Raw genomic sequence first — 23,033 nt, forward strand, 5'->3', positions numbered from 1 at the left:
ATTCAAAACTCCGGCTTTCAGGTGTCCATGTTCGGGTGGACGATTATGTTATTCAAAATTTGATGGCTCTAGATACCGTCGTTTTTTTATAAATACATACTTTCATGCAGATTCTTCATTACTTAATTTCTTTAAATATAATGCAGGGCGATAGTATTTGGTGGCAATAATTTAAAAAAAGTGATTCACTGTGTAGGGATTTATATTTATTACTAAAAAGTTAAGTTTAATTTTAAGCTTTCCTATAAGCCTTCATTCACCTGATTGTGAATGCCAGAATATTTAAATTTGGTAGCGCGCGTGAAAGAATGCAAATTCTACCTTGAGGAGAAAATGTTTAAATACCGAGTTTTAAGAAAGGAAGTTTAGAGTGTTGAGGCTATTGCTGTCACCTCTGTTTCGTGAGCTTCTATTCCCGCAGTTATTTCTGGTTTACGTGGCGTATCAGCTTTTACTTAGCTGTCACTAGTTTCGACGCGGTTTTAAGTAAATGGAGTTTTCCGAGCCCTGTAACGTGATTTCCACTACTTGTTAATATCTTCGGATTTTTATTTCAGTTCTTGTGATTTGAGTTACCACCCGAGTGAGGCGTACTGTGTGAATTTTAAAGAGTTTAATAAAGGGTATTTTTAACCCTTCTCCCGTGTAGTTCCTACACGAACTTACGTACAGTTGTTACTTAGAAGATAAACAAGTGGTTCTCACAAGGCGTTTATAGTGAACCGATGCAAAAGGCCGTTTCGAGACTAATAGCCCTTCTGGGCTAACGCTCCTCTGGTCTAAAAAAATATTGTGTGTTACGTCTGGTTGAAACGTGCATCACCTACTTGTAATACTGCTGTGTCTTGTACGTTTTTGAATAAGTTCAACTCACTGATTGTGACACCAGGAAGAAGAATAGATTTTTGTTCAACTACACGGGTGTCGGCAAGTTTTTTTTAGAAAGGGTCAAGAGGAATAAAAAGAAAATCTTTATTTTTTTAAATTTTGAAGTGATACCTTTATATTTATGCATATTTTACTGACACTTTAAAGAAAAGAAGATTTGAATATTCAGTCACGCCTATTTATGTAATTCTTTTTGGTTTCGGAGTGAAGTTTTATCCATACTTTTCTTACTATATAATAATAATAATAAAATGACTCAATGAATGAGTTCAATGAAAAAATATATTTTTTCGGAACAGGAAGAAATTAATACCACAGAGTAAAAGTAAAAATTAAGGTTACCTTGCAAAAAAAACAGAAACAAAAGGAAAAGTTACATTTCTCTTAACATCTCATGAGAATTGGTTCTACGAGAAGTAAACTCTCCATTTTAATTTTGCTGTTTCCTTTTATTTCTTAAAAATAGTAACTGCTTATAATAAATCCCTCTAAACTACATCATTTCCAAATTAATTCTTGTTATATGAGCTTACATAACGCTACTAATGCTTTCAATTAAATAAACGCTTCAGAGAATATGATCTTCGTCGGAACCGAAACTTTTCATTAATATCCAATCCAGATAAACAAACCAAAATCGCTTTGTGAACCATATTTTTTCTACTTCTTACCCCTTCGTACTTTTCTATTATTGACTTTTATTGTCATAAAGAGTCTCGTTCTCTTTGGGAGCATAAACTAACGAGCTCCAAAAAGACTGTATGGGGGATTACCCCCAGGTCTTTAAGTACAATGGAAAGTCGGAAGAAGCATGTTAAGATCCCTTTATTCACTCGGTGTAACTTAAAGTATGGCCCCATTTAGGTTTACACAAAGCCAACACTTCTGGCTTAACTCAAAACAGGTAACGATGAACTTCTGGCTTAACTCAAAACAGGTAACGATGAACTTCAAACAAAATATAATAAATCTAGCTTAACGGCTCACAGGATAATTTAAAGCGCAGGAAGGCTCTATCATGTATAAGTGGGCGGAAAACAAGCCTAATGGCTAGAAGAACTCAACGCAACCCAGCAGTCTAATCGCTAGTAATTTCAAGCATGCATAATATGCTCTAAACTGAGCTTTTAAAACATTCCCTTAAATAGCACTTTTTTCTACCCCATTTGAATACACGCGCGCTAGCTTATTAACATTCTGGCAAGAAAGCGTGGGTGAAAATCAGACTGAAAGAAAAGTTTCTTTAACTAAAAATTAACTTTTAGTAAAACTAAATAAATCTCCACAGTCAACAATGTCTCTAACATTACTATGAGAGAAACTGATTTAGAGACTAACATGCACCTGATTCATCATTCATCTTGGAAACAAATTATCTGAATTGTGATATTTGATAATACTGTAACGTGCTTTATGTTAATTAATCAGTTATTTTGATTTTGATCTTTACTAGAACATCTTCCTTCTGGAGCTTTATGTTAATCAATCAGTTAATTTGATTTTGATCTTTACTAAAATATCTTCTTCTGGATTCTTCATCAGAATGCAAATTAACTTTAAGTATATATAAGCTGAATGTTTTGAATCTTACTGACAGAGAGCTTTTGGCACTCGCGTAGGGCTGTTAGAATTTTGCCACCTTTATCTGAAAGCAACTATTCTAATTTGGCATTTTTTGTTAGTTGAATGTTTTAACCTTTACGTGCCGGTAAATTTAGTTGAGTCAGCTTAGCATAGTTTATTGACTGTGTAGTCGTCTTAGATTACTTATTAACGTTTAAATTGAATTGAACAACTGACTATTATTTTTTAATTTCCATCGCCACAGGTAGTGATTTATATGTAGCACAAGACATACCTCATATGTTAAAAGTTCAGACTAAATAAAACGGTTGTTTTAACCTCCACAAGTCTTTACCATGCTATTTCAGACGTAGTGATAACTCTCTAATTTGTCTAGTAGGACTGTAAAATTTAAATTCAGTTTACAGATCAAAACCAACTTTACAGTACAGTAGAATATTATGGATCCTTTTTTTTTTTTTTTTTTCATTTTTATGAATTTTTTCTCTTTATTCTTTTCTCTAGTTTCTCTCGATGTAAAAATACGCACACAAAATGCTTACTAATCTAACTTTCATGTTATTTATAAAACTTCTGTTTGACAGCAGGATTTCGAAGTCAAGTCCTCCTCACCCCCTTAAAAAAGGTATAAAAATTACACGCGAATCTCCAGATTTTGGGAATATTCATGCTTTTGTTTCTTATGTAATTCAAAGGTCAAGTACCCTTTCTTGCAAGTATTATTTTCGCAAGCGTGCAATAAACAGTCATGCAGTCAAATATTTTATTTAAAAGCACAGTTTTTGAGCATAGTTTTTTTTATTTAAAATTTTCTGTGTACTTCTTTTTGAAATTTTAAGTCAAATCAGTTTTAAATTCAAGTCATTAATCTTATTATTCCTACAGATGGCGAACAAATTTTGGGTGTTATAGAAATAATTTACTATTCATACCTTAAATATAGTGTTTTCATATTTTTCTACTTCCATCAAAACTTATTCAGGCTTGTAGAAAGTGTGTATTAAATATTACTAGTTAATTTAAAGCACAGTACAGATATTTGTTTACCTATATGCTATTTTTATATCACTGTAATGTAGAATGTCGTGAAAAAGAGAAATACTTATTAAAATTCAAAGCGAATAGGATGGCTATTTCTCAACGAATAAGTAAAAAAATTTTTTTGCTATCAAATTTAAACAACTAACTGAAATACCAACTTACTTTAATAAATAACTTACTTCGTATTTCGGTCCCATAAATTTTGAAATTTTCAAGATAGAGCCTTTGACGTCCTTTTTTAATTGTTCATAAGTGATGAAGAGTACATTGGGATCATTCCTATGTTCATACCAAGATAATAAAGTATCAAAGTAATCACCGAAATCCACTTTTCCTTCCATAAATAATTCGAAATAATCATCAAATTTGCCGTTCTGGAACTTATAACCTATAATATTCTTCGTATGATGATAGAAAGACACACAGCAATCCTATTTGAGAACAATATTTTTTAGTTGGGAAATTTGATTTAATAAACAAAGAAACATACATAGCATATTTATAAACTTATAGTTATTAATTATAAGATTATTGTTTCTCATTAGATAAGACATATATATTTTAAGAAGAATATTACTAACGTTGAATCTATTTGCATCATGATGAGCTAGCATTTCACCTAATTCAATTTATAATTTCGATTAAAGTTTAACCAGAATCCCGTTGAAGAAACAGAAGAATTTCAACAAACTGAAGCACTTCTACCATTTTGTAAGGAAGGAAAATAATTAACTGCTGGACACCTGAATATTTTCTACTAAAGAATTGCAGGAGAAATGTTTTAATAATCAAGTTGTTTTATAATTCTCGTCTTAAACTTTTAAAATCTTCTTGTTCAAGTATCATGCGCTATGTTTTTCTCAAGAATAAGTGCTATTTGTTTCCTATCTTTTTCTTCTATGTTAATGTAACATTACGCATTTTAAACAAGTTTCAAATAGCAATTTTAATACTTGTAACATCTAGATTCTACTTTTGTTAAAGTAACTTTACGAATTTTAAGCAAATTGCAATTAGTAATTTTAATACTTGTGATAGATAGATTCAATTTTTATGTACTTTTATTCTAGTATATTACGAGCTTTTGCATAAAAAAATAAATATAACATCTCTCGAGTAAAATTCAAGAAAGGATTTAATTATTAGCATATTAATGTTCTTAATTACTAGCATATTAATATTCTCAATTACTAGCATATTAATGTAATTAATTACTAGCATATTGAAGTTCTTAAACAGGGTTTTGTTTAAGAGCTGTGGTTTTTCTGAACTTGGTTACTCAACATATACAGCATGCCCATGGAAATCCTTGTGCGGCTTTTATTTTTGCATGGTGACAGACATACATTGCCAGTTACAAAATGTTTTGAATAGCATAATTATTTATACTTTGTGTAAAAAATTAATTTTTTGAAAATTACGGAAGCTAATATTTTAAATGCTTTCCTGGTTCTAAAAATGTATACTGTTTCTAAATTATAAAATATAAATCATTTGACTATTGTATAGAGACTGTTCGTATATTTTTTAGACAATTTTGCTTTTCTATAAAAAAGTTTGTATTTAATGAATGGTATTTAAGTGAATGAAATAAAAAGAGGTCCATTGTTATCATCAAAGAAGAGGAAACACTATTAAAACACGGTTCAAAGAATCTAAAGAAAGGTTTTCCAAGGGATTTATGATTGTTGCTGGTTTTTCATATAAAGGTAAATTAAAAATAAAGAAGGCAGAGAAAAATATTAAGATCAGTTTCGCATATTATCAGGAACATATCTGATACCCAGTTTTTAAATATGAATTAACTTTCCATCAGCCACAGTGCTATCAATCGGTAGAACTGCATCAAGACAAAGCAAATAGGCACACGTCAAAATCCTTTGTTAATTTCATGGAAAAAAAATGGAACAAGGAACGGGTATTAAGCCTCTACCCTTCATTCATATCCCTAACTAAATATTTTGATGTATCACCAATGGAAATTTGCAATTTTGGACTTGTAAAAAGCGAATTATCCAAACGTCGACCTCCAACCATCCTTGGTAGAAAGTCTTCTACGAAGACATCCCTCCCCTTAGGCGGATAGTTCTCGAGGCTTTGCCGTAATTAAATAACCTAACCTAACCATCCTTGGACATTGGAAAGCTGTTCAAGAGGAATGGGATAAAATACCTCTCCTGACCCTATAAAAAGCTCTATTGATTTTGAAATTACGATGTAGAAAGATAGTGAAGCATAAGAGTTATCAAACAAACCATTTAAAACACAAAAATTTAAGTAAAATATTCCTGTAAATACAATGAAATTCGTTTAAAAAATGTGCGAACAGTCTCTGTACCGCAAAAAATTGACAAAGTTATTTAATTTCAAATTTGGTATTTTTGTTATTTTTTCCTTAAAGGACACGTTCCTTAAGGAACTTCAGTATCATTGTTTTGTGATTATTAGTGCGAAACACGTTTTAATTTATCATTTTGTTTCATATGGTATGACGAAATAATTTTTACACAAATAATTTATAAGTACTAAAATTACCTATTTTAATTCTTATGCAGTTTTATTAATTTAGAATCTTAATTTAATAGTCATACAAAAATTCACTATCGAGAAATATTTCTCATTTTTAATAAATGCAAATAATGTTTCGAGTTGGCTACATGCCATTATTTGAAGTCTGCCAGTGTTTTCTAGAGCACGGATCCTATAAGATTCCAAGAATAAGACTGCCTTTAAAGAAAAAAATTGCACTGTTTAAATTCTTTTACGATGATCTGCACATCAGCTACTCGTCACATAATCTGTTATGATAAAAAACTTTTTCTGAACTATTTCGATTTCAGTTACATACAAATTTAAGTATTTCTCTCTTAATTTGTGTACGACCTTTGAATTTTCAAGAAATATGATCACAAGTTTTAAAATTTAATGCCTCGGTCAATTTTGTGTCATTTTTGTATTTTATCTTTTTGAATGAATATAAACGTTTACGAAACGTAACTGTAGGGATGAAGAACCCGTATAAAAAGTTGAATTTCCCAATTTTTACTAAATTGACTTTTTAAAATTTAAAAAAGTTGTAACTTAGAATATTTGCGTCATTTAAAAAGCTTTCTGTAGTTGGAAATACATTTTTGCGAAAAACGGTTGCGAAAATAAAGACCGCACACGAGATTATATGGACATGGAGAATATTACTGATCTGGAATTTAAAATATTTTTGATTTGACCTTACTAAAAACACTTTTCTAAGAAAAATATCCTTAATAACGTAAACGCGAATTCATGAAGCTATTCATAACTTAATATGCCGCATTTTATTAAACATTTAATATCCTATAAATTTTTCCTTGCTGCTTTTCAGGCAACACTATTAAGATTTTAATTAAAGACAAAATATAATTCTTTTTAGGAATTATATTTTGTCTTTAATTAAAATCTTCTGAGCAAGTAACATCAGACAATTTTCTAAATAATTTTTCTGAGCAACTTCAGTTTTTTTAATCAGTTGCAAAAAATTAAACATAATTTTCTCTTTCAGTTACATTTCTTTAAAAATCTTAATTGACACGAAAATTTATATCAAGCATTTTTATATTTTGAAGTTCTAACTACAGTGCGAGTCGAAAATGTGGTTACAAATTTGATCATGACTATATATAATAGTCATCATCTAACTATCATGACTATATTTAAATTAAGGGGAATGAGAAAGTTGCATGAAATGTCATATGTTCAAAATGAAAAAATCTCATGTGAAAAATCCCCATGCCTTCCTTGTATGGAATATTAAATTACACACATTTTCCCCTGCATTTCATTTAAACTTATTTTCTGGAATTTCATTAGGGGTTTCCAAACTCAATTACTTCGGTTCTCACTTCGCGGCAAGGCAAAAATACATAAAAACTCAAAATATTGTCATTAAAAATTGAAAGATATAGCAAACATAGAACACCAAATACAGTTAAAACAATTAAAAAAAATTTGCAATTATAATTACAGTTTCTACACAAAAACAAGCAATTCGGGCAGCGGGCAAGAAGACAGATTTTTCGGTGCGCAAAACTAAAAGTTAACTTTTGGTCCCATTCGGCAAAAAGACATTGAGGTGCAGAGAGATTAATTCACTATCCTACTAAGTTTCAATTGTAAACAAATATGGTTGCTATGATAAAAAAATTAGGCTTAGCCGCATTTAAACAACTTTTAAATTTTTGATAATTCTACAACTATTGCATGCAGATTAACTAAAGACATAGAAAACTTAACCAAAAGATAAGAACAATGTAAATCAATCATTTTTAAAGCACAAAATACGCAATTTACCAACATATAAGAATAAAAAAAACTGAGGCGAATAACGAGTGTATATATATATATATATATATATATATAATTTAATTTATAACGTTGCGCGCCTCTAACTAGCACGCAACCAAGAGGTGACTGTGAAAGCTTGTATAAACCACAGAGTCTTATAAAGGGTTTAAGTCCCTTTTTATTCAACGTAATAAATTACAATGGCGTCCTCTTGACGCTTACAGACTGTGCCCACTAGGCAGTCAAATAAAAATAATAACCTGAAAAAGAAAGTAAAGACAAGATTCTAACTACGAGGCTCTCTAAAATAACTAACTCACCGCGTTTTACAATACGGCTGCTAATTCAGCAGACTTGAAGCTCCCTGGAACAATTGCAACTACTTCCCGCCAAGCACATAGGCCGCAACGCGGGGTTCTTCAATTCTCGATAACTACCTCCGCGCTCGCTAAGTAAGAATCTCACTCTCACCGAACTTGTTTCCTTCTATTTAAATCAGAATACTTCCGCTGATAATTTGAATCCTTGCGCGTTCTACTCAAATTTACATATTCTGGCATTGGCAGTTCCAGGGGAAAGTAAGGCTTGACAGGAAAGATAGTTTAAACTTAAAATAAATGTTAGTTAAAATAAATATAAACCCCACATTTGCCGCTGCCAGAATTTGGAAAACTTGGAAGCAGGTCCTACAAACGACCTGTTGTAAGTTTATCTAATTCTGAACTAACTGGCGAAAGCCTCGTTTACACAAAAAAATCTTATGTAACAATTATATATTAAAATTCTGTTATTCGTTACAAAGCTTTCTTCTTACAGCCACTTTTCCTGGACTTCATCAATCAATCTTGGTCTTTCCTTCCAGCATCTGGAAGGAATAAGTATCAGTATCTTTCTACATACATTATAATTTACACTTTCTGGAGACAATAAATTTTTGTTTTTAACGATTCGTTTTTCTTAGTTATTGCTTACTTCACATTCATTCAATTTTTCAAGCATTAATTTAACTTTACCCTGGCTCTCCACCATGTGTGGTGTCAAACGGGAATATTCGTGTTTTAGTCTTACAACACTTCCCCTAACCACCATGATTTGTTAGAATTCAACAACCAAATAGACACACCTTACTCGACATTCTACAACTCAATGAGCTATTTTAATATTCTTAAAAATTCAAATGTAGGTGGAGAACCCTACAAAACACATTCATTCTAACTTCCCCCTCATTCATCTTTAAACATGCAGGCTTTCGCTCTAAAGCATGACTTTACAGTTTAATACTTAAATTTTGACTTCATTGCTTTTAAGCATTCACTTTTAGCATCTACAATTTTATGCTTCTAGCCTAAATTCTACTTTTACATAACATGCAAGTATTTACATACATTTACAAAAGTTTAATACATATGCTTTTTACAATTTACCATAAAATGAATAAGAGAAAATAAATTTTTACTTTACTTATTCTTCGCCAAGCTGGCGGCACTGAAACTAAAATTCTTATTAGTACAAGAATACGAAGTTATTTTTATCTTCGGTCAAATTTTGGCTTTAACATAACAGAATTAGTCTTTCGACCAACAGAAAATGCTTGTTTTTAGCTTTTACACTTAAAGAAAATAATACTTTTGCCTTAGCTAAATAAAGTAAAACAAAACTAAGTCTCAACCGAGACATATTGACTTTCGTCAAAACATAGAACTTCGTACTTATGCATAACATTTCGGAACAAAACAGAAAGAAAAATTTATAGAAGGTTTTAACTTATCTTTGAGTTTTCGATGCTTGAAATTCCGTCATCCGTTTTTGGCAAAATTGATCCCAAGTTAGAGGTTTCATGGATGTCAATCTTCTCCTTATTGATCTCCGAGTGTCGTCCACGTTGCTTTTTCTTTTTCGTCCTCTACATGCTGGCCTCTTGACGGAGTAATCGTCTGGTTGTTGGCCTTTGCGTTTCTGCCTGGGACGGCTGGTGTTGACGTCCTCCGGTCTGGAGTCCTTCTTGAATTTCTTCTGTTCGTCGTATTTTTCTGCCTCCTGTTGTCGTTTCAGTTTCCGGAACGGCGGCCTTGCTGGCACCTGACTCTGTGGCCGTGTTCGCGTTCTCCTTGATGTGTAATTTCTCCTGCCATCTTTTGTAGGTGGTGTTTTCGTCTTTACCACGGTTTCTTTACCCGGTTCATCTGTATTTTTGTTTTTCTTAAACGCCGGAGTTTGAAAATCATTTTTTCTTTTTGATACCGACGTCCGGGTTGTAGAAGTGCTAGGTCTCTCTTCAGTTCTCCGTTTCTTGGGTGGTGGAATAGTTGTTGCAGTCTCTGGCCCTTCTATTTCGTTTAGACTTGAGTCCTGCAAGAAACTTTTAAGGATTTCAAAATCATTTGGATTATAGTACTTTTTCACCTGGTCGGGACTTGCTTTACAGATTTCCCCTCTCTCGTTTTTAAGATATAAGACTACTCCTTTGATTTCCTGAATTACATAGGGGCCTTCAAACTTTGGAGCTAGCTTTGCCATAAAATTGTCTGGGGCACTTGATAAAGAAAATTTCCGTTTCAATACTTTATCCCCAACTTTAAAATCTGCTTCACGGCGTTTTCTATCATAATATAACTTCTGTCTATTTCTTGCCGTATCCGAGGTTTTAAGCGCCTGATCAATTAGCTTTTGCACGTCCTTTTGTTTAAACTCCTGCTCTCTTTGTTGCACAAAGAATAATTTATCTAAAGGCGTAATTAACTTTCTACCTAAAAATAATTCTGCTGGAGTTTTTCCCGTAGTATCATGATGTGCCGTTCTTAAAGCATAAGCTAATTCATTTATGTAGCCATCCCAGCGCTTGTGATGTGTGCTAACGTAACTGCGAATTATTTTTACTATGTTTTTATTAACTCTTTCTGCTATGTTAGCCTGTGGTCTATACGGAACCATTTTGATATGGCGTATGCCAAGTCCATTGCATATGTTTTCAAATATTTGACTAATGAATTGTTTTCCGTTATCGCTAATGACTTTTATCGGTGCACCGTATTTTAAAATGTATCTGTGTAAGAATGCATCTGCGACTGTTTTGGTTGACGCGCGTTTAAGTGGAACAATTTCTATCCATTTTGAAAAATGATCTACTATTACTAAAAGAAAACGATTTTTATTTAACTCGCTCTGGGGAAAGGGACCAAGGAGATCTATGCCTAAAATTTCATTCGGAAATGTAGCGCGAATGCTATTTAAATACCCGGCCGGGCTGTAATTAATATCATTTATTAACTGACATTGATTGCAGGACCTGACATACGCCGTTACTATTTTGTATAATTGCGGGAAATATACCGCCTCGGGTACCCTTTTTATAGTCTTTCTGACCCCGAGGTGGCCCGCTGTTTTTTTTTCGTGCAACTCCTTCAAAATGCTTAATCGAAGCGAGGCTGGGATGACTGGCTTATACTCAAGATTTTCGTTTGTTGTTTTCGTATAGAATAATAAATTATCTATTATTTCATAGTTTTTTGCTCTATTTCTTATCGCATCGATATCTGTATGCTCAAAGCTTTCGGGGTCTTTCGGATATGCATTGATACTTCCAAATTCAGGATCAGCTTTCAGTTCAGCGATAATTGTATCTCCAGAATCTAAAATTTTTGAAGTCAACACAGCACATTTAAGTTCATTACCTACATTGTCCAGTTTTATACGAGAAAGTGCGTCAGCTACATTGTTTTCCTTACCCGGTTTATATTTTATTGTGATATTATATTCTTGGAGTTTTAAAGCCCATCTTATTAACCTGGGCGTTAGATTTTTCCCCGAGTAAAGTCTACCAACAGCTGCATGATCCGAAAAGACTGTTACTGGCGATTTGCCGAAATAAACTCGAAATTTGTGTACAGCCATTAATACGGCTAATGTTTCTCTTTCTGTAGCTGTATAATTCCTTTGTGTCTGATTCAATGTTTTACTAAAAAATGCCAGCGGATGGTTATTTTGCATAAGAACCGCAGCCACAGCATAGTCTGATGCATCTGCCGCAATTTCCAGGTTTTCGTCCCCCTCAGGGAATTTTAAAACAGGGGCATTAATAAGCGCTTCTTTTAATCTTTTAAAAGCTGTGTTCGCTTCCGCTGTCCACGTAAATTTACTCTTTTTTATTTTGATTACTAAGAGTGGTTCAACAATATTAGCGAAATCTTTTATGAAAGATCGATAGTAAGAACATAATCCAAGGAAAGACGAAAGTTTCTTGGCGGTGTTTGGCGGTGGGAAATTCTTAATAGCTTTTATTTTTGAATCTTGCGTTTCTATACCCTTTTGCGAAATTTTATAACCGAGATATTTAAGTTGTTTAGTTGCGAACTTGCATTTTGAGGCGTTAATTGTAAGACCGGCCTCTTTTAATAATTTAAAAACTTGTTCGAGGTCATTAATGTGTTGTTCCAATGTACTACTCGTTATAATTATATCATCTAGATAAATTAAAGTTGATTTTCCTAGGACAGGCTTTAGAACAATGTCCATAGCTCTCTGGAATGTTGATGGGGCCCCACACAACCCAAAAGGCATGCGTAAAAATGCATAAGTGCCCGATTTTGTTATAAACGCGGTTTTATGTATATCTTCGGGTCTCATAGCTATTTGATAGTAGTCAGACGTTAAGTCCAAAGTAGACATATATCTCGTCGATTTGATCTGTTTAATGATCTCGTCTATAACCGGCAAAGGGTAAACTGGAAATTTAGTTATGCTATTTAGTTTTCTATAATCGATACTAAACCTCCAAGCCCTTTTATCCGAAGGAGGAAACTCGTTCTTTTTCCTACATAGTACGACTGGACTCGCGTACTCACTATTTATGGGCGTTATTATTTTATTCTTTAACATCTCCTGAATATGTTCTTCGATGATTAAGTCTTTTTGTTTATCATAGCGATACGGTTTAGTCCTACAAGGTTTTTCGGCATTTAATTGAATCTTGTGAGTCACGATCTGACAGTTTCCCGGTTTTTCTGAAAACAAATGAGAAAAATTACTCACCACTTGCTGTATTGCTTTACTTTCCTGGTCATTCAGATGGCTAAGGTCCAATTCAGGTGTATCCACCGGTTCCACCACCCTCTGGTCCATCTCCAGCACCACGGAACTATCTTGAAAATTTAATTTGGCCCTCGCGGCCCTTAAAAAGTCCATACTTAAAATAAGAGAGTCTTGGAGGTCTTTCACCACAAAAATTAATACTTTGAGATTTTTCTCTTTTACCTGTACGTTTAATGATACTTTCCCGATGCAGTGACATGTTTTTCCTTGCGCCGCTATAATTTCCGTATTTCTGGTTTTAAAGAGTCGTATCCTATAAAAATTCTTTTTGAAGAACTTTTCACTCATGAAATTTCCTTCTGCTCCTGTATCGATGAGGGCTTCTACTGGTACATCGCCAACGAGGACTTGTATAATTGGTAGCTGTGAGTTTTTTACGATGACTGTATTTAGATGTCTATTTGAGGGTTTTTCTAAAACTTCTGGGGTCTGGACCCTCCCTTTCACAGGCCCCTCTAGTCGTTTAAAGCTTTCCTTTCAATCTGTGTCTTCTGGGTACGCGGATGCTTATTTTCAAATTTTCTTTTTGGGCCTTGACCTTCGAGTTTCGATGCGTTAACTTGATAGTTCTTTCCCCCATACGAGCGATTTCCATTTCTGGTTTCCTCCTTCCTTCTGGTACTTTGAGAATATGTTTCCCCTCTCGCTCTTTCCGCTATTCTGCGATTTTGAAATTTCACCGCCAATTCGAAAAGTTCCTGCAATGTGGTTGGGTTTCTAATTTCAAAGTAGTCTTGAACAGCGGGTAACAATCTTGGTAATATTATTTCAATAATCTCCGCATCGGGTTTCTTGCCATACAGCATATCCGTTAGCTTGATTTTTCGTAAAACAAAGTCCGTCAATTGTGCTGTATCCCGTTGATAGAAACTATATAGCTCGGCTTCCAGCCGTGCGCGATCTTTCACTATGGGGAAGGCTTTTACTAACGATTTTTTGAAATTTTCAAATGTATACGTCGGGCTTCCAAATTCACCTAGAAGAAATTTGCCTATATTTTTCCACCATAGCGCGGCCTGTCCTCTTAGTGCTGATGTGGCGATGGCAACCTTTTGTCTTTCAGGTACAGGGTAGAGCTGAAAGTGGTTTTCTATACCTTCTAAAAATACGGACACCGAAATTTTTCCGTCGAAATAGACGTTTGGCTTGATTGATGCTCTCAAAGTCTGGACCAGGTATCCAAATCCTTCTAACTGCGTTGTCATTTCTTGGTGTTGTCCAGCGGCTTCCATCCAGTTTTCGGCCATTTCAGTTCGATAAGTGTTCGGGCGCCAATATAACGTTGCGCGCCTCTAACTAGCACGCAACCAAGAGGTGACTGTGAAAGCTTGTATAAACCACAGAGCCTTATAAAGGGTTTAAGTCCCTTTTTATTCAACGTAATAAATTACAATGGCGTCCTCTTGACGCTTACAGACTGTGCCCACTAGGCAGTCAAATAAAAATAATAACCTGAAAAAGAAAGTAAAGACAAGATTCTAACTACGAAGCTCTCTAAAATAACTAACTCACCGCGTTTTACAATACGGCTGCTAATTCAGCAGACTTGAAGCTCACTGGAACAATTGCAACTACTTCCCGCCAAGCACATAGGCCGCAACGCGGGGTTCTTCAATTCTCGATAACTACCTCCGCGCTCGCTAAGTAAGAATCTCACTCTCACCGAACTTGTTTCCTTCTATTTAAATCAGAATACTTCCGCTGATAATTTGAATCCTTGCGCGTTCTACTCAAATTTACATATTCTGGCATTGGCAGTTCCAGGGGAAAGTAAGGCTTGACAGGAAAGATAGGTTAAACTTAAAATAAATGTTAGTTAAAATAAATATAAACCCTACAAATTAATTATTTAAAATTCATTGAAATCGGAATAAATTTCCTAATACTTGCGCAATAGCTGCAAAGTAAGATAATAATAATTTATTTACTAAAGTAATATTGATTATATTATCTCCTAATATAAAGTTAGTAGAATGTATCTGAATGAAGTAACTCAGAAGCATTGAAATTTGATCTCGAAAATAGTATTTTTGAACGAACTTGAATTTAAATCATGAAAAATAGAAATTGAAACTTTTAAAAGGAAAATTAATAAACTGGTCTTTTGCAAGTGTAAATGCGTCTGTTAAAATCTTGATATTATACTGACTAGTGAAAGGAAATTTATTAATGTCTAGCTAATTGTCGTTGCGGAACGAGAAAGAAAAGAAGAAGAGGTAATTTTCATTGCTAACGAGCTATTTAGCAGACTTAGATTATTGAAATAGGCTCATTTTTTAAGTAACAGCGAAAGGAATAAGAAAAAGGCCAGAAAACGACGATTTTCTATATTATACACAATTATTTCCATAATTACATTATGTACAAATCCTCCAACTGATAGTCATCCAACTTATACTGCCTTTTCAGGTTTAGGAACAAAGTTTCATATCCCTATCAGTTACATGATATAGATAGAGTATTTAACGCCTGTCTTTTAAGACAATGATTAATGATTAATTTGATTCATAATTAGTTTCCATTTCTATTCTTCATGATTTAAATTCAAATTCCCTTAAAAACATTATTTTCTAGATTAAATTTCACTGCTTCTGAGTTACTTCATTCAGATACATTCTACTAACTTTATATTAGGAGATAATATAATCAATATTTAGTAAATAAATTATATATATATATATATATATATATAATTTATTTATTTTGAGTTATGCTAGATACATACATACGTACGTACAGGCGCCACGAAAAAGTATCTTTTGAATCCATTTTAAATCAGTTTTATAATTCCTTTAGGGAAAAAAGAGTCCTTTATTCTGTCCTTACGTACAGATGTCATGCAAAAGCATCGTTTTGCATTCAACAGGGTCGAAATGGATATTTTCGTTGAAATAAGATACCCGAATTTTTCGTCATTACTTCGTACAAGGAAGTAAAAAATCAGTTTGATTGACATTCCTGCGTCATTATTGTACCACATCTCAGAGCACAACAACACGAACCAGTTTCGTGCTTCAAACTGCTTACCATTTGAAAGACAGCTTGACGACCTTACAGTCAGTCTAAAAAATAACAGTTATCAGTCAGATAATCAGTTGCTGCATGAGTGATTGCAAAAGCTTGTTTGATTTATAATTTTACTGCTGTCTATTTAGCACCGTCTTCGCTAATGATATATGCTTTCGTCGCTTGAATGTTGCTTGAAACGAAAAAATGTAGTCTTTGGGTTAATATATCATTCCCCATTTCCTTTCACACTATGTAGTATTTTACTATATTTAATCTTGATGTCTAGCTAAATATTTTACTCATCACTTAGTATCACAAATGTGTTTTGAGTTTTTTAAAATGCATATATTACTACTGATATGAGTATCACACGAAATCAACATTCTCAATAGTTTAGACATTTACTCTTTCCTTGCATTCTTGAAAAAAAAAATGCGAAACTTATAAATGTTTTCATATTTTATTTGTATAATATTCTTAATTCAGTATCACAACTAAATACTGCACACAGCATAACATGATATTGAACTTAAATGAATATAAGAAGAATAGAAGTAAAAATAAAATGTACAGTAAACCCTTGTCAAATGTGAATTTGCGGAACACGATTTTGTATATTCACGTTATGTTAATTGTTTTCATTTAATTTGCCCAACGCTAAACTTTCATTGATACCCCGCGCGCGCTCATTCCTCATCACTGAATGCTTGCTGGCATCAACTTTTGCGAAAAGTTGTCAACACTTTTAAAGAATTTCCATTGACTGAAAATGTATCCAAAGAAATAAAACAAAATGCAAGAGAAATTGGAAGTGAAGGATTTTCAGATATAGAAGAAGGAGTACTTTAAAGAATTAATAGAGAAGACGATCGAGAGATGACGATTGAAGAGTTAGATGATCTTGTATTTGCCGACAGTGAAAGCATCGATAATAAAGAAGATACATGCCTTTAAATTATAAGAAATTAAATGAACTTTTAAAATGGCTAAGGAATAGTTTGATTTTGTAATGAAGATTGAGCCAAATGAAGAAAGAAAATGATATTTAATGAAAGGCATTAGAAAATTCTGTGTCACTTACTGCGAAACTTTTAAAGAGTTGCCCTAATCGTTGTCTCAAGCAAAAACCACCAATTTAAAAAAACGATATGTATATATAATGGTATCGTATACTTACTTATCAAGCAGAAATAAAAATCCTGTCAATTAACATTTGTTTTATTTTCCCTTTTAGCTACAGCCATATTTAAGTTTGTTTAAATTAAATGTACTTTCATAGTCTGAATTATACCTAACACCTTTTTTCCATAGAAAGTTAATTTTGTTAAAAGCGATTTCGACGTGCGCGTCATGTTTTAATGCATTCGGCAAGGATTTACTGTAATTAAAACACTATCTTCTTACTTTTGGATTCCTAGCCACGAATATGTATTTTGCTTCTGGAGACCAGGGTGTTAAATGAAAAGGAAGGTGCAATTTAATAGCTCCTGGACGCTTAATTGTTCTAGCAGCTTCGGCTCCGGCCATTTCTAGGAAAGGAGTGTTCGAAAGAAATTCTAAAGCAGATGTGAAAGGCTTTCCTTCCCTGAATATAGAGGCGACTATGTTTTGAACCCAGGTAGTTCCGCATTTAGGATAAGTAACAATGAATAAATCATCAGGTCGGGGTTTGTATTCCAAAGCCGATTTGAATGCTTCAAGTGAAAACATTTTGGCGATAGGGAAACCGTACCCGGTGTCTTGCAATTGAGGAAGAACTTTCTTTTCTTCTGAAGTCATTCTAGAGCTGAAAAGAGATAAATGTTAAGCTGCTTCGGTTTAAACAATAACAAAGTGTTGAATTCGATTGTATCACCGCCATTAACACATTCATTCGAAACACATTAAGATATGCTAAGTTCGTGGAAATTTTAATAATGAATTTAAGATAGACAATTTCTCGAATCTTAACACTGCGATCAATAAACGCATCAGTTGTAGCTGTACACAAAAGGTCAATTAAGAAATATCAGTTTTCTAAATTTCTGTTTAAGCTTCTTCTCCCTTAATCTTGCTGCCCCATAGCATGCTGAAACCAAATCAAATAATGAGGCACACAAGCCCTTTCTATACTAGTATTTTTTATAACTAACATATTTAATAAATATACAACACATCAATAAATGTTGTTATATGTAAGCATGGCCTTTAACTAGTGAGAGTATTAGGTCAACAATACCACTCTCAGAAACAAATTTTGTGAAATGAGAAGAAACGAACAAGAAGGAAAATTTTTTTATTTGTTTAATTTGTTCTAATTTTCAAATGAAGAAAATGGATGGTAGTTTTGCCAGTTGACCTTCAATACCAAAGAGGAATAAGTAACTGCATCATTATATCGACGAAGTTAGAATCTGTGTGAAGCTACTAAATATTTTCTTTGCTATGTAGAGTTAAAAAAAAAAAAAAAAAAAAAAAAAAAAAAAAAAAAAAAAAAAACAGAAGACGTGAAAAATGTGGAAGTGCCCGGGACTCAAACACTGCACCTCTATAACACGCTATGAGTATGATTCTAATTACACCACGAAGGCATACGGAAATGAGGCAGAAAATACCTTATATACACTCCCTTCTAAAGGGCGACTAGATGTTAGTGGACCTAGTCGTCAAATTGTAGTGGTGCAGCACCTTTTAGTTCAGGAGTCACTTGTAAAGTCATTGGCCACTTGTAGTCATTAAGTTTTTTTTTTTTTTTTTTTTTGAAGCATGAGGCGTGAAAACTGTTCAGTGCCCTCGCCTGGTCTCGAACCCTGACCTCTCAAATACACGTCGAGTATGCTTCTAGTTACATCACGAAGGCACGCGGAAAGGAGGAAGAAAATACCTTTTAATTGTAATATGAAAAGCAAATATATTTTTTTTCATCAGAATATAACGAACGTATAAAATTGAGATTCATGCAAAATGTTATGACTAATACGTCATAACCAGAAAATTAGAACAAATTAAACAAATTAAAAATTTCCTTCTGTTCGTTTAAATTAACTACTTCTCATTGATGAAGATCCAATTTGGTAATAGAAATACAATTTTTCGATTATATTAAGAGTACTGAAATTGGCTCAGTACAACATATCAGTGTTTCATTTTCATCTTAAAATGGGAGTGAAGTTAAGTTCATGAACAGCTGATTAAACATTTTGGATATTTATGATTATATAACAATTAATTGCGTTAGTATGAGAAAAGTAAGTTTCTACATCGGCAGGGGGAAAAAACAAGTTTTAAATTTGACAAATTTTAAAAGGCATTCATCTTCTATACTTTTACATATACCCTCAGGGCATAATGTAAATATTATGGCAATGAGCTTGCAATAAATTTTTGTTTTTTTTCAGCAATAATTTTGAACGTCTGTGTACCTGATTTTGTTTTTTGAAATAATGTTAATGCAGTTCTAATAAATGATTTGGCAGAATGTTTCTCATCTATTTAAATTGTAGTTTCAGTATTTGAGTACCAAGAAAACTGAATGTGAAAAGTACCTAACAAAACATTTCCACTCTTTAGAAATTATAGGATATTTGACTGAGGACAAAAGCAAAAGTTATTATCATACGTCGCACGTATATGACAGGAAACACTGATTACAGAATGTTTGTCTAAGATCAAATAAAATTAATTTTATCATAGATGTATCAGATTTTAGCTATCAGCCACAGTTTTCTAAATGTTTTCATTTGTTGACGTCACATGATAATAGTAAGAATTTCTTAATAGAACGAAGCTGAGAGGATGAGACCATCACTGTAAAGTAGTAGCTCTACTCGAATTCAAATAACTGATGAATGAGCTGGCTGTATAGTCTGTTTCCTAGTTTTCATTCTCTGTGATGTGAATCCAAGTCAGAATTTGTGAGAAATTCCTCCAAGGCATCCTTTCTCGTCGGCATTGTGTTTGACCCTAGTGTGCATTACTATAATATAATGTGTAGTCATTAGGTTCTGTCGATGCTGGAATGCGAAAAACTTGCAATGCCTCCGCCCAGAATCGAACTTCGGACTTCCCGAATACGCGTCAAGCGTGCTTCCAGTTACCCCACAAATATTTTCTTCCTCCTACCCATAAGGAATATAGAAAGAAGAAAGAAAATACCTTATAAGTAAATCCAAACCAAATTCTAAAAATGCGAGAATATACTGAAATTGAAGCTCTAATAATAAATATATTGAAATTTCAGTTACGAGAAACATTTCCGGTTCTTTTTGGGAACTCGTTCCATACTGTAAATTCAGATTTTATCCTCCACTTCCGATTTCTGTCAATAAAATTAAAATCCAATGAAATAATTTACATTAGAACTTAGATAGATAACTGAAATAAATTCTTACCTGATCGAAAATATTCCATTGCAGAAAATGCCTACAAATTTATCTCCCAACAAAATTTCCAATATGAAAATTATAAATGGAATGTTCGCTGATGCTTTAAAATAAACATTGTTTTTTTATCCTTAACTGTCCTTCATAATCTGCTTTGTTTTCTTTGCAAACAGTATAACAGTGAGAAAAAAATCATTATTCTGAAAAACATTTAAAAAACCAAGCATCACTAAACCCAGATAATTTTAATATCAACAGTAGTGCACGTCTGTGAATCATAAAAAAATATTCCTTCCTCCAGTATGAATTAAACTAGAACCTGCTAAAAAAATTGCCAGTGCTTATAAATGGCTTGAATTCACGAATTCTGAGAAATAAATTTTATAGGTGATGAATAAAAAGAGCGTTTTTTTTTTTGTAGCCAGGAATTAGTAAATTATTTCTGGATCAGAAATCTGACCAGCAGTTGAATCGAATTAGGGAACTGCATGGTATATTTTTTCAACAAGGTTTAGAAATCATTCACTGTGAAATGAAAAGCACAGAATTACTTTGATATGGACGGATGGGGGTGTTTCTCACAGGATATAATTTATATTTCGAATTTTATTTATTCACTCATTTGGAATTATCACTTAAGCTTCAGTTTCTGACAATTTCAGTTTTGAAATAGTGAAAGATGAGTGCTGTGAAAGTTTTTACTTGAAATCTTTCGATACTGAAAAGTTATGTTAAGATTATTAGTTCCTATCTTTTATTGAATTTTTCTGAACCCTTTAAGACAAGAACCCAGGACGCCAAATCCTATAGAAAAATAAAAACGTCTATCATTAAATGATCTTTTCGATGCACATAAAAATTCATGTGATTTTGATTTCATATTAGAATTCAGTAACAGGATCATCAGTTCAGCTCAGTAACAGATTCATGTGTTTTATATCACAGAGATAAAATATTGTTGCGAAATGTTATTTATATGTGCGTCAAGCGAAAAACATTTTTGGAAATGGTAGCCTAATGAAACAGACAAAAGTTTCTTAAATTTTAAAATGGGAATGCATGATAGGAATGACCAAAGGAAAGTCCAAAGGAATAAAAATGTGGTCTGATATTTGTAACTTTAATCTAAATATTTACTTTTCAAGAGGAAGTAATTTCACTTTAAAGCCTATTCTGCCAAATGCGAACATAAATCTCCGTATTATGCATTATAAACCCACGTAATGGTTCCTAATTTAATAGTAAAATATTATATAAATAAAAACTATAAAAACATAGTTTATGCACTTCTATTGAATAATAGTGATAAAATATTGTTATTCAAGAATATAGTTTTCGGACAGTGTTAAAAAAACTGAATGCTGGCATTTTGGACGATTTTATCAGCTAAAAACAACAAAGAATTTAAGGATTACACACTTATTAGACTATTTTGAAAGACAAGTAAATAGATATACAGAAATGTTAACATAAGTTTATTGAAATTATGTTATTTCTTTATCAGTTTTCAAGACAATGTCTATTATTTAAACCTGAAAATTTTATACCGCTCCATTTAGGGGCAAATGTATCAGTTACAAAACAATATTTCATTATTTCTTCTATGTTAAATACCTCCAACATTCTTATTATTTATTATTTTAATTATTTTACCTGAAGGAAACAAGATATAAGATTTAAGAAACTTCCTTTCAAAGCAGAATATATATTTCCCTTAGCGTTTATCAGATCTCAAAAGGGAAATTAATGACAGAATGTAAGGAGTAAATCTGATTAAATCTGGATTCACTTTCAAAAAAACAATCTTTCTATTTATGATTATCGTGCTGTAATGTTTAAAAGTTTTAAAATTGACTATCAGGGTACTGATCAGCACGTATCCTAAAATTGACAAAATATTCAAAACATTTGTATAGTTCAAATATCTGATAAATATAACTGTAATAATAAAATTATAGTATATACTATATATATATATAATAAATTCTGTAGTATAACACAGGCGGTTGAATTCGTAATGAACAGCGAGAATTTTGATGGCTGAGAGATGTTGAAAATCCAGTCCACAATGACTAAGAAATTTGGCAGTCGAGGTAGATTTAATTCAACTTTTATTTCAGCAAACATATTGCAACCACAATAAGTTGTTACATTATTTATGCCTATTCCAAAAGTTTACATGTTTGATACATTTGCAGTAAGAAAGTAGGAGCAGACAGACTGCAGTCCAGCTAGGCCAAAGCGTAGAAAGCAAGTGAGCTATGTTCAGGCTGAAATCTTAATTTAGACTTAGTTTCAGTTCTCAATGCATTTTGATTGGATAATTAATACTGCCGTAAAATTAATAATGGCTGTTTGAGTTTTAGTTCCATTTACATTATCAGAATTATGTAAGAGTCATATGGCACGGATTAATCTCGAAATGACGCAGCGCAGAGAGATTACTATTTTATTAATTTACGCTGGTAATGTAATATTTTATATATTCTTTATTTTTCTTATATATATATCATAATGCTTTATTATTATTATTATTATTGTTATATGTTGTAAGGTTTATATTTATTTTAACTAACATTTATTTTAAGTTTAAACTATCTTTCCTGTCAAGCCTTACTTTCCCCTGGAACTGCCAATGCCAGAGTATGTAAATTTTAGTAGAACGCGCAAGGATTCAAATTATCAGCGGAAGTATTCTGAGTTAAATAGAAAGGAAACGAGTTCAGTGTGTGCTGTTCTTAC

The 23,033-nt window shown here is 32.7% G+C and overlaps 1 protein-coding gene across 1 annotated transcript in view; it reads right to left on the minus strand.

The window, feature by feature from the left end:
* Positions 1-23,033, minus strand: part of LOC118195025 (sulfotransferase 1E1-like) — a 47,625-nt gene that overhangs the window by 23,281 nt on the left and 1,311 nt on the right. The window contains exons 2-3 of the mRNA XM_085817178.1: positions 17,335-17,716; positions 3,693-3,944 (exon numbers count right to left, since the gene is read on the minus strand). Coding sequence (XP_085673304.1) covers positions 3,693-3,944; positions 17,335-17,709 — 627 coding nt within the window. The 5' untranslated portion in view covers positions 17,710-17,716. The remainder of the gene's footprint in view (positions 1-3,692; positions 3,945-17,334; positions 17,717-23,033) is intronic.

The sequence above is a fragment of the Stegodyphus dumicola genome, chromosome 5 (genome assembly GCF_044657685.1).
Source record: "Stegodyphus dumicola isolate Sdum_Otavi_A_Nest chromosome 5, ASM4465768v1".
Taxonomy (NCBI): Eukaryota; Metazoa; Arthropoda; class Arachnida; order Araneae; family Eresidae; genus Stegodyphus; species Stegodyphus dumicola.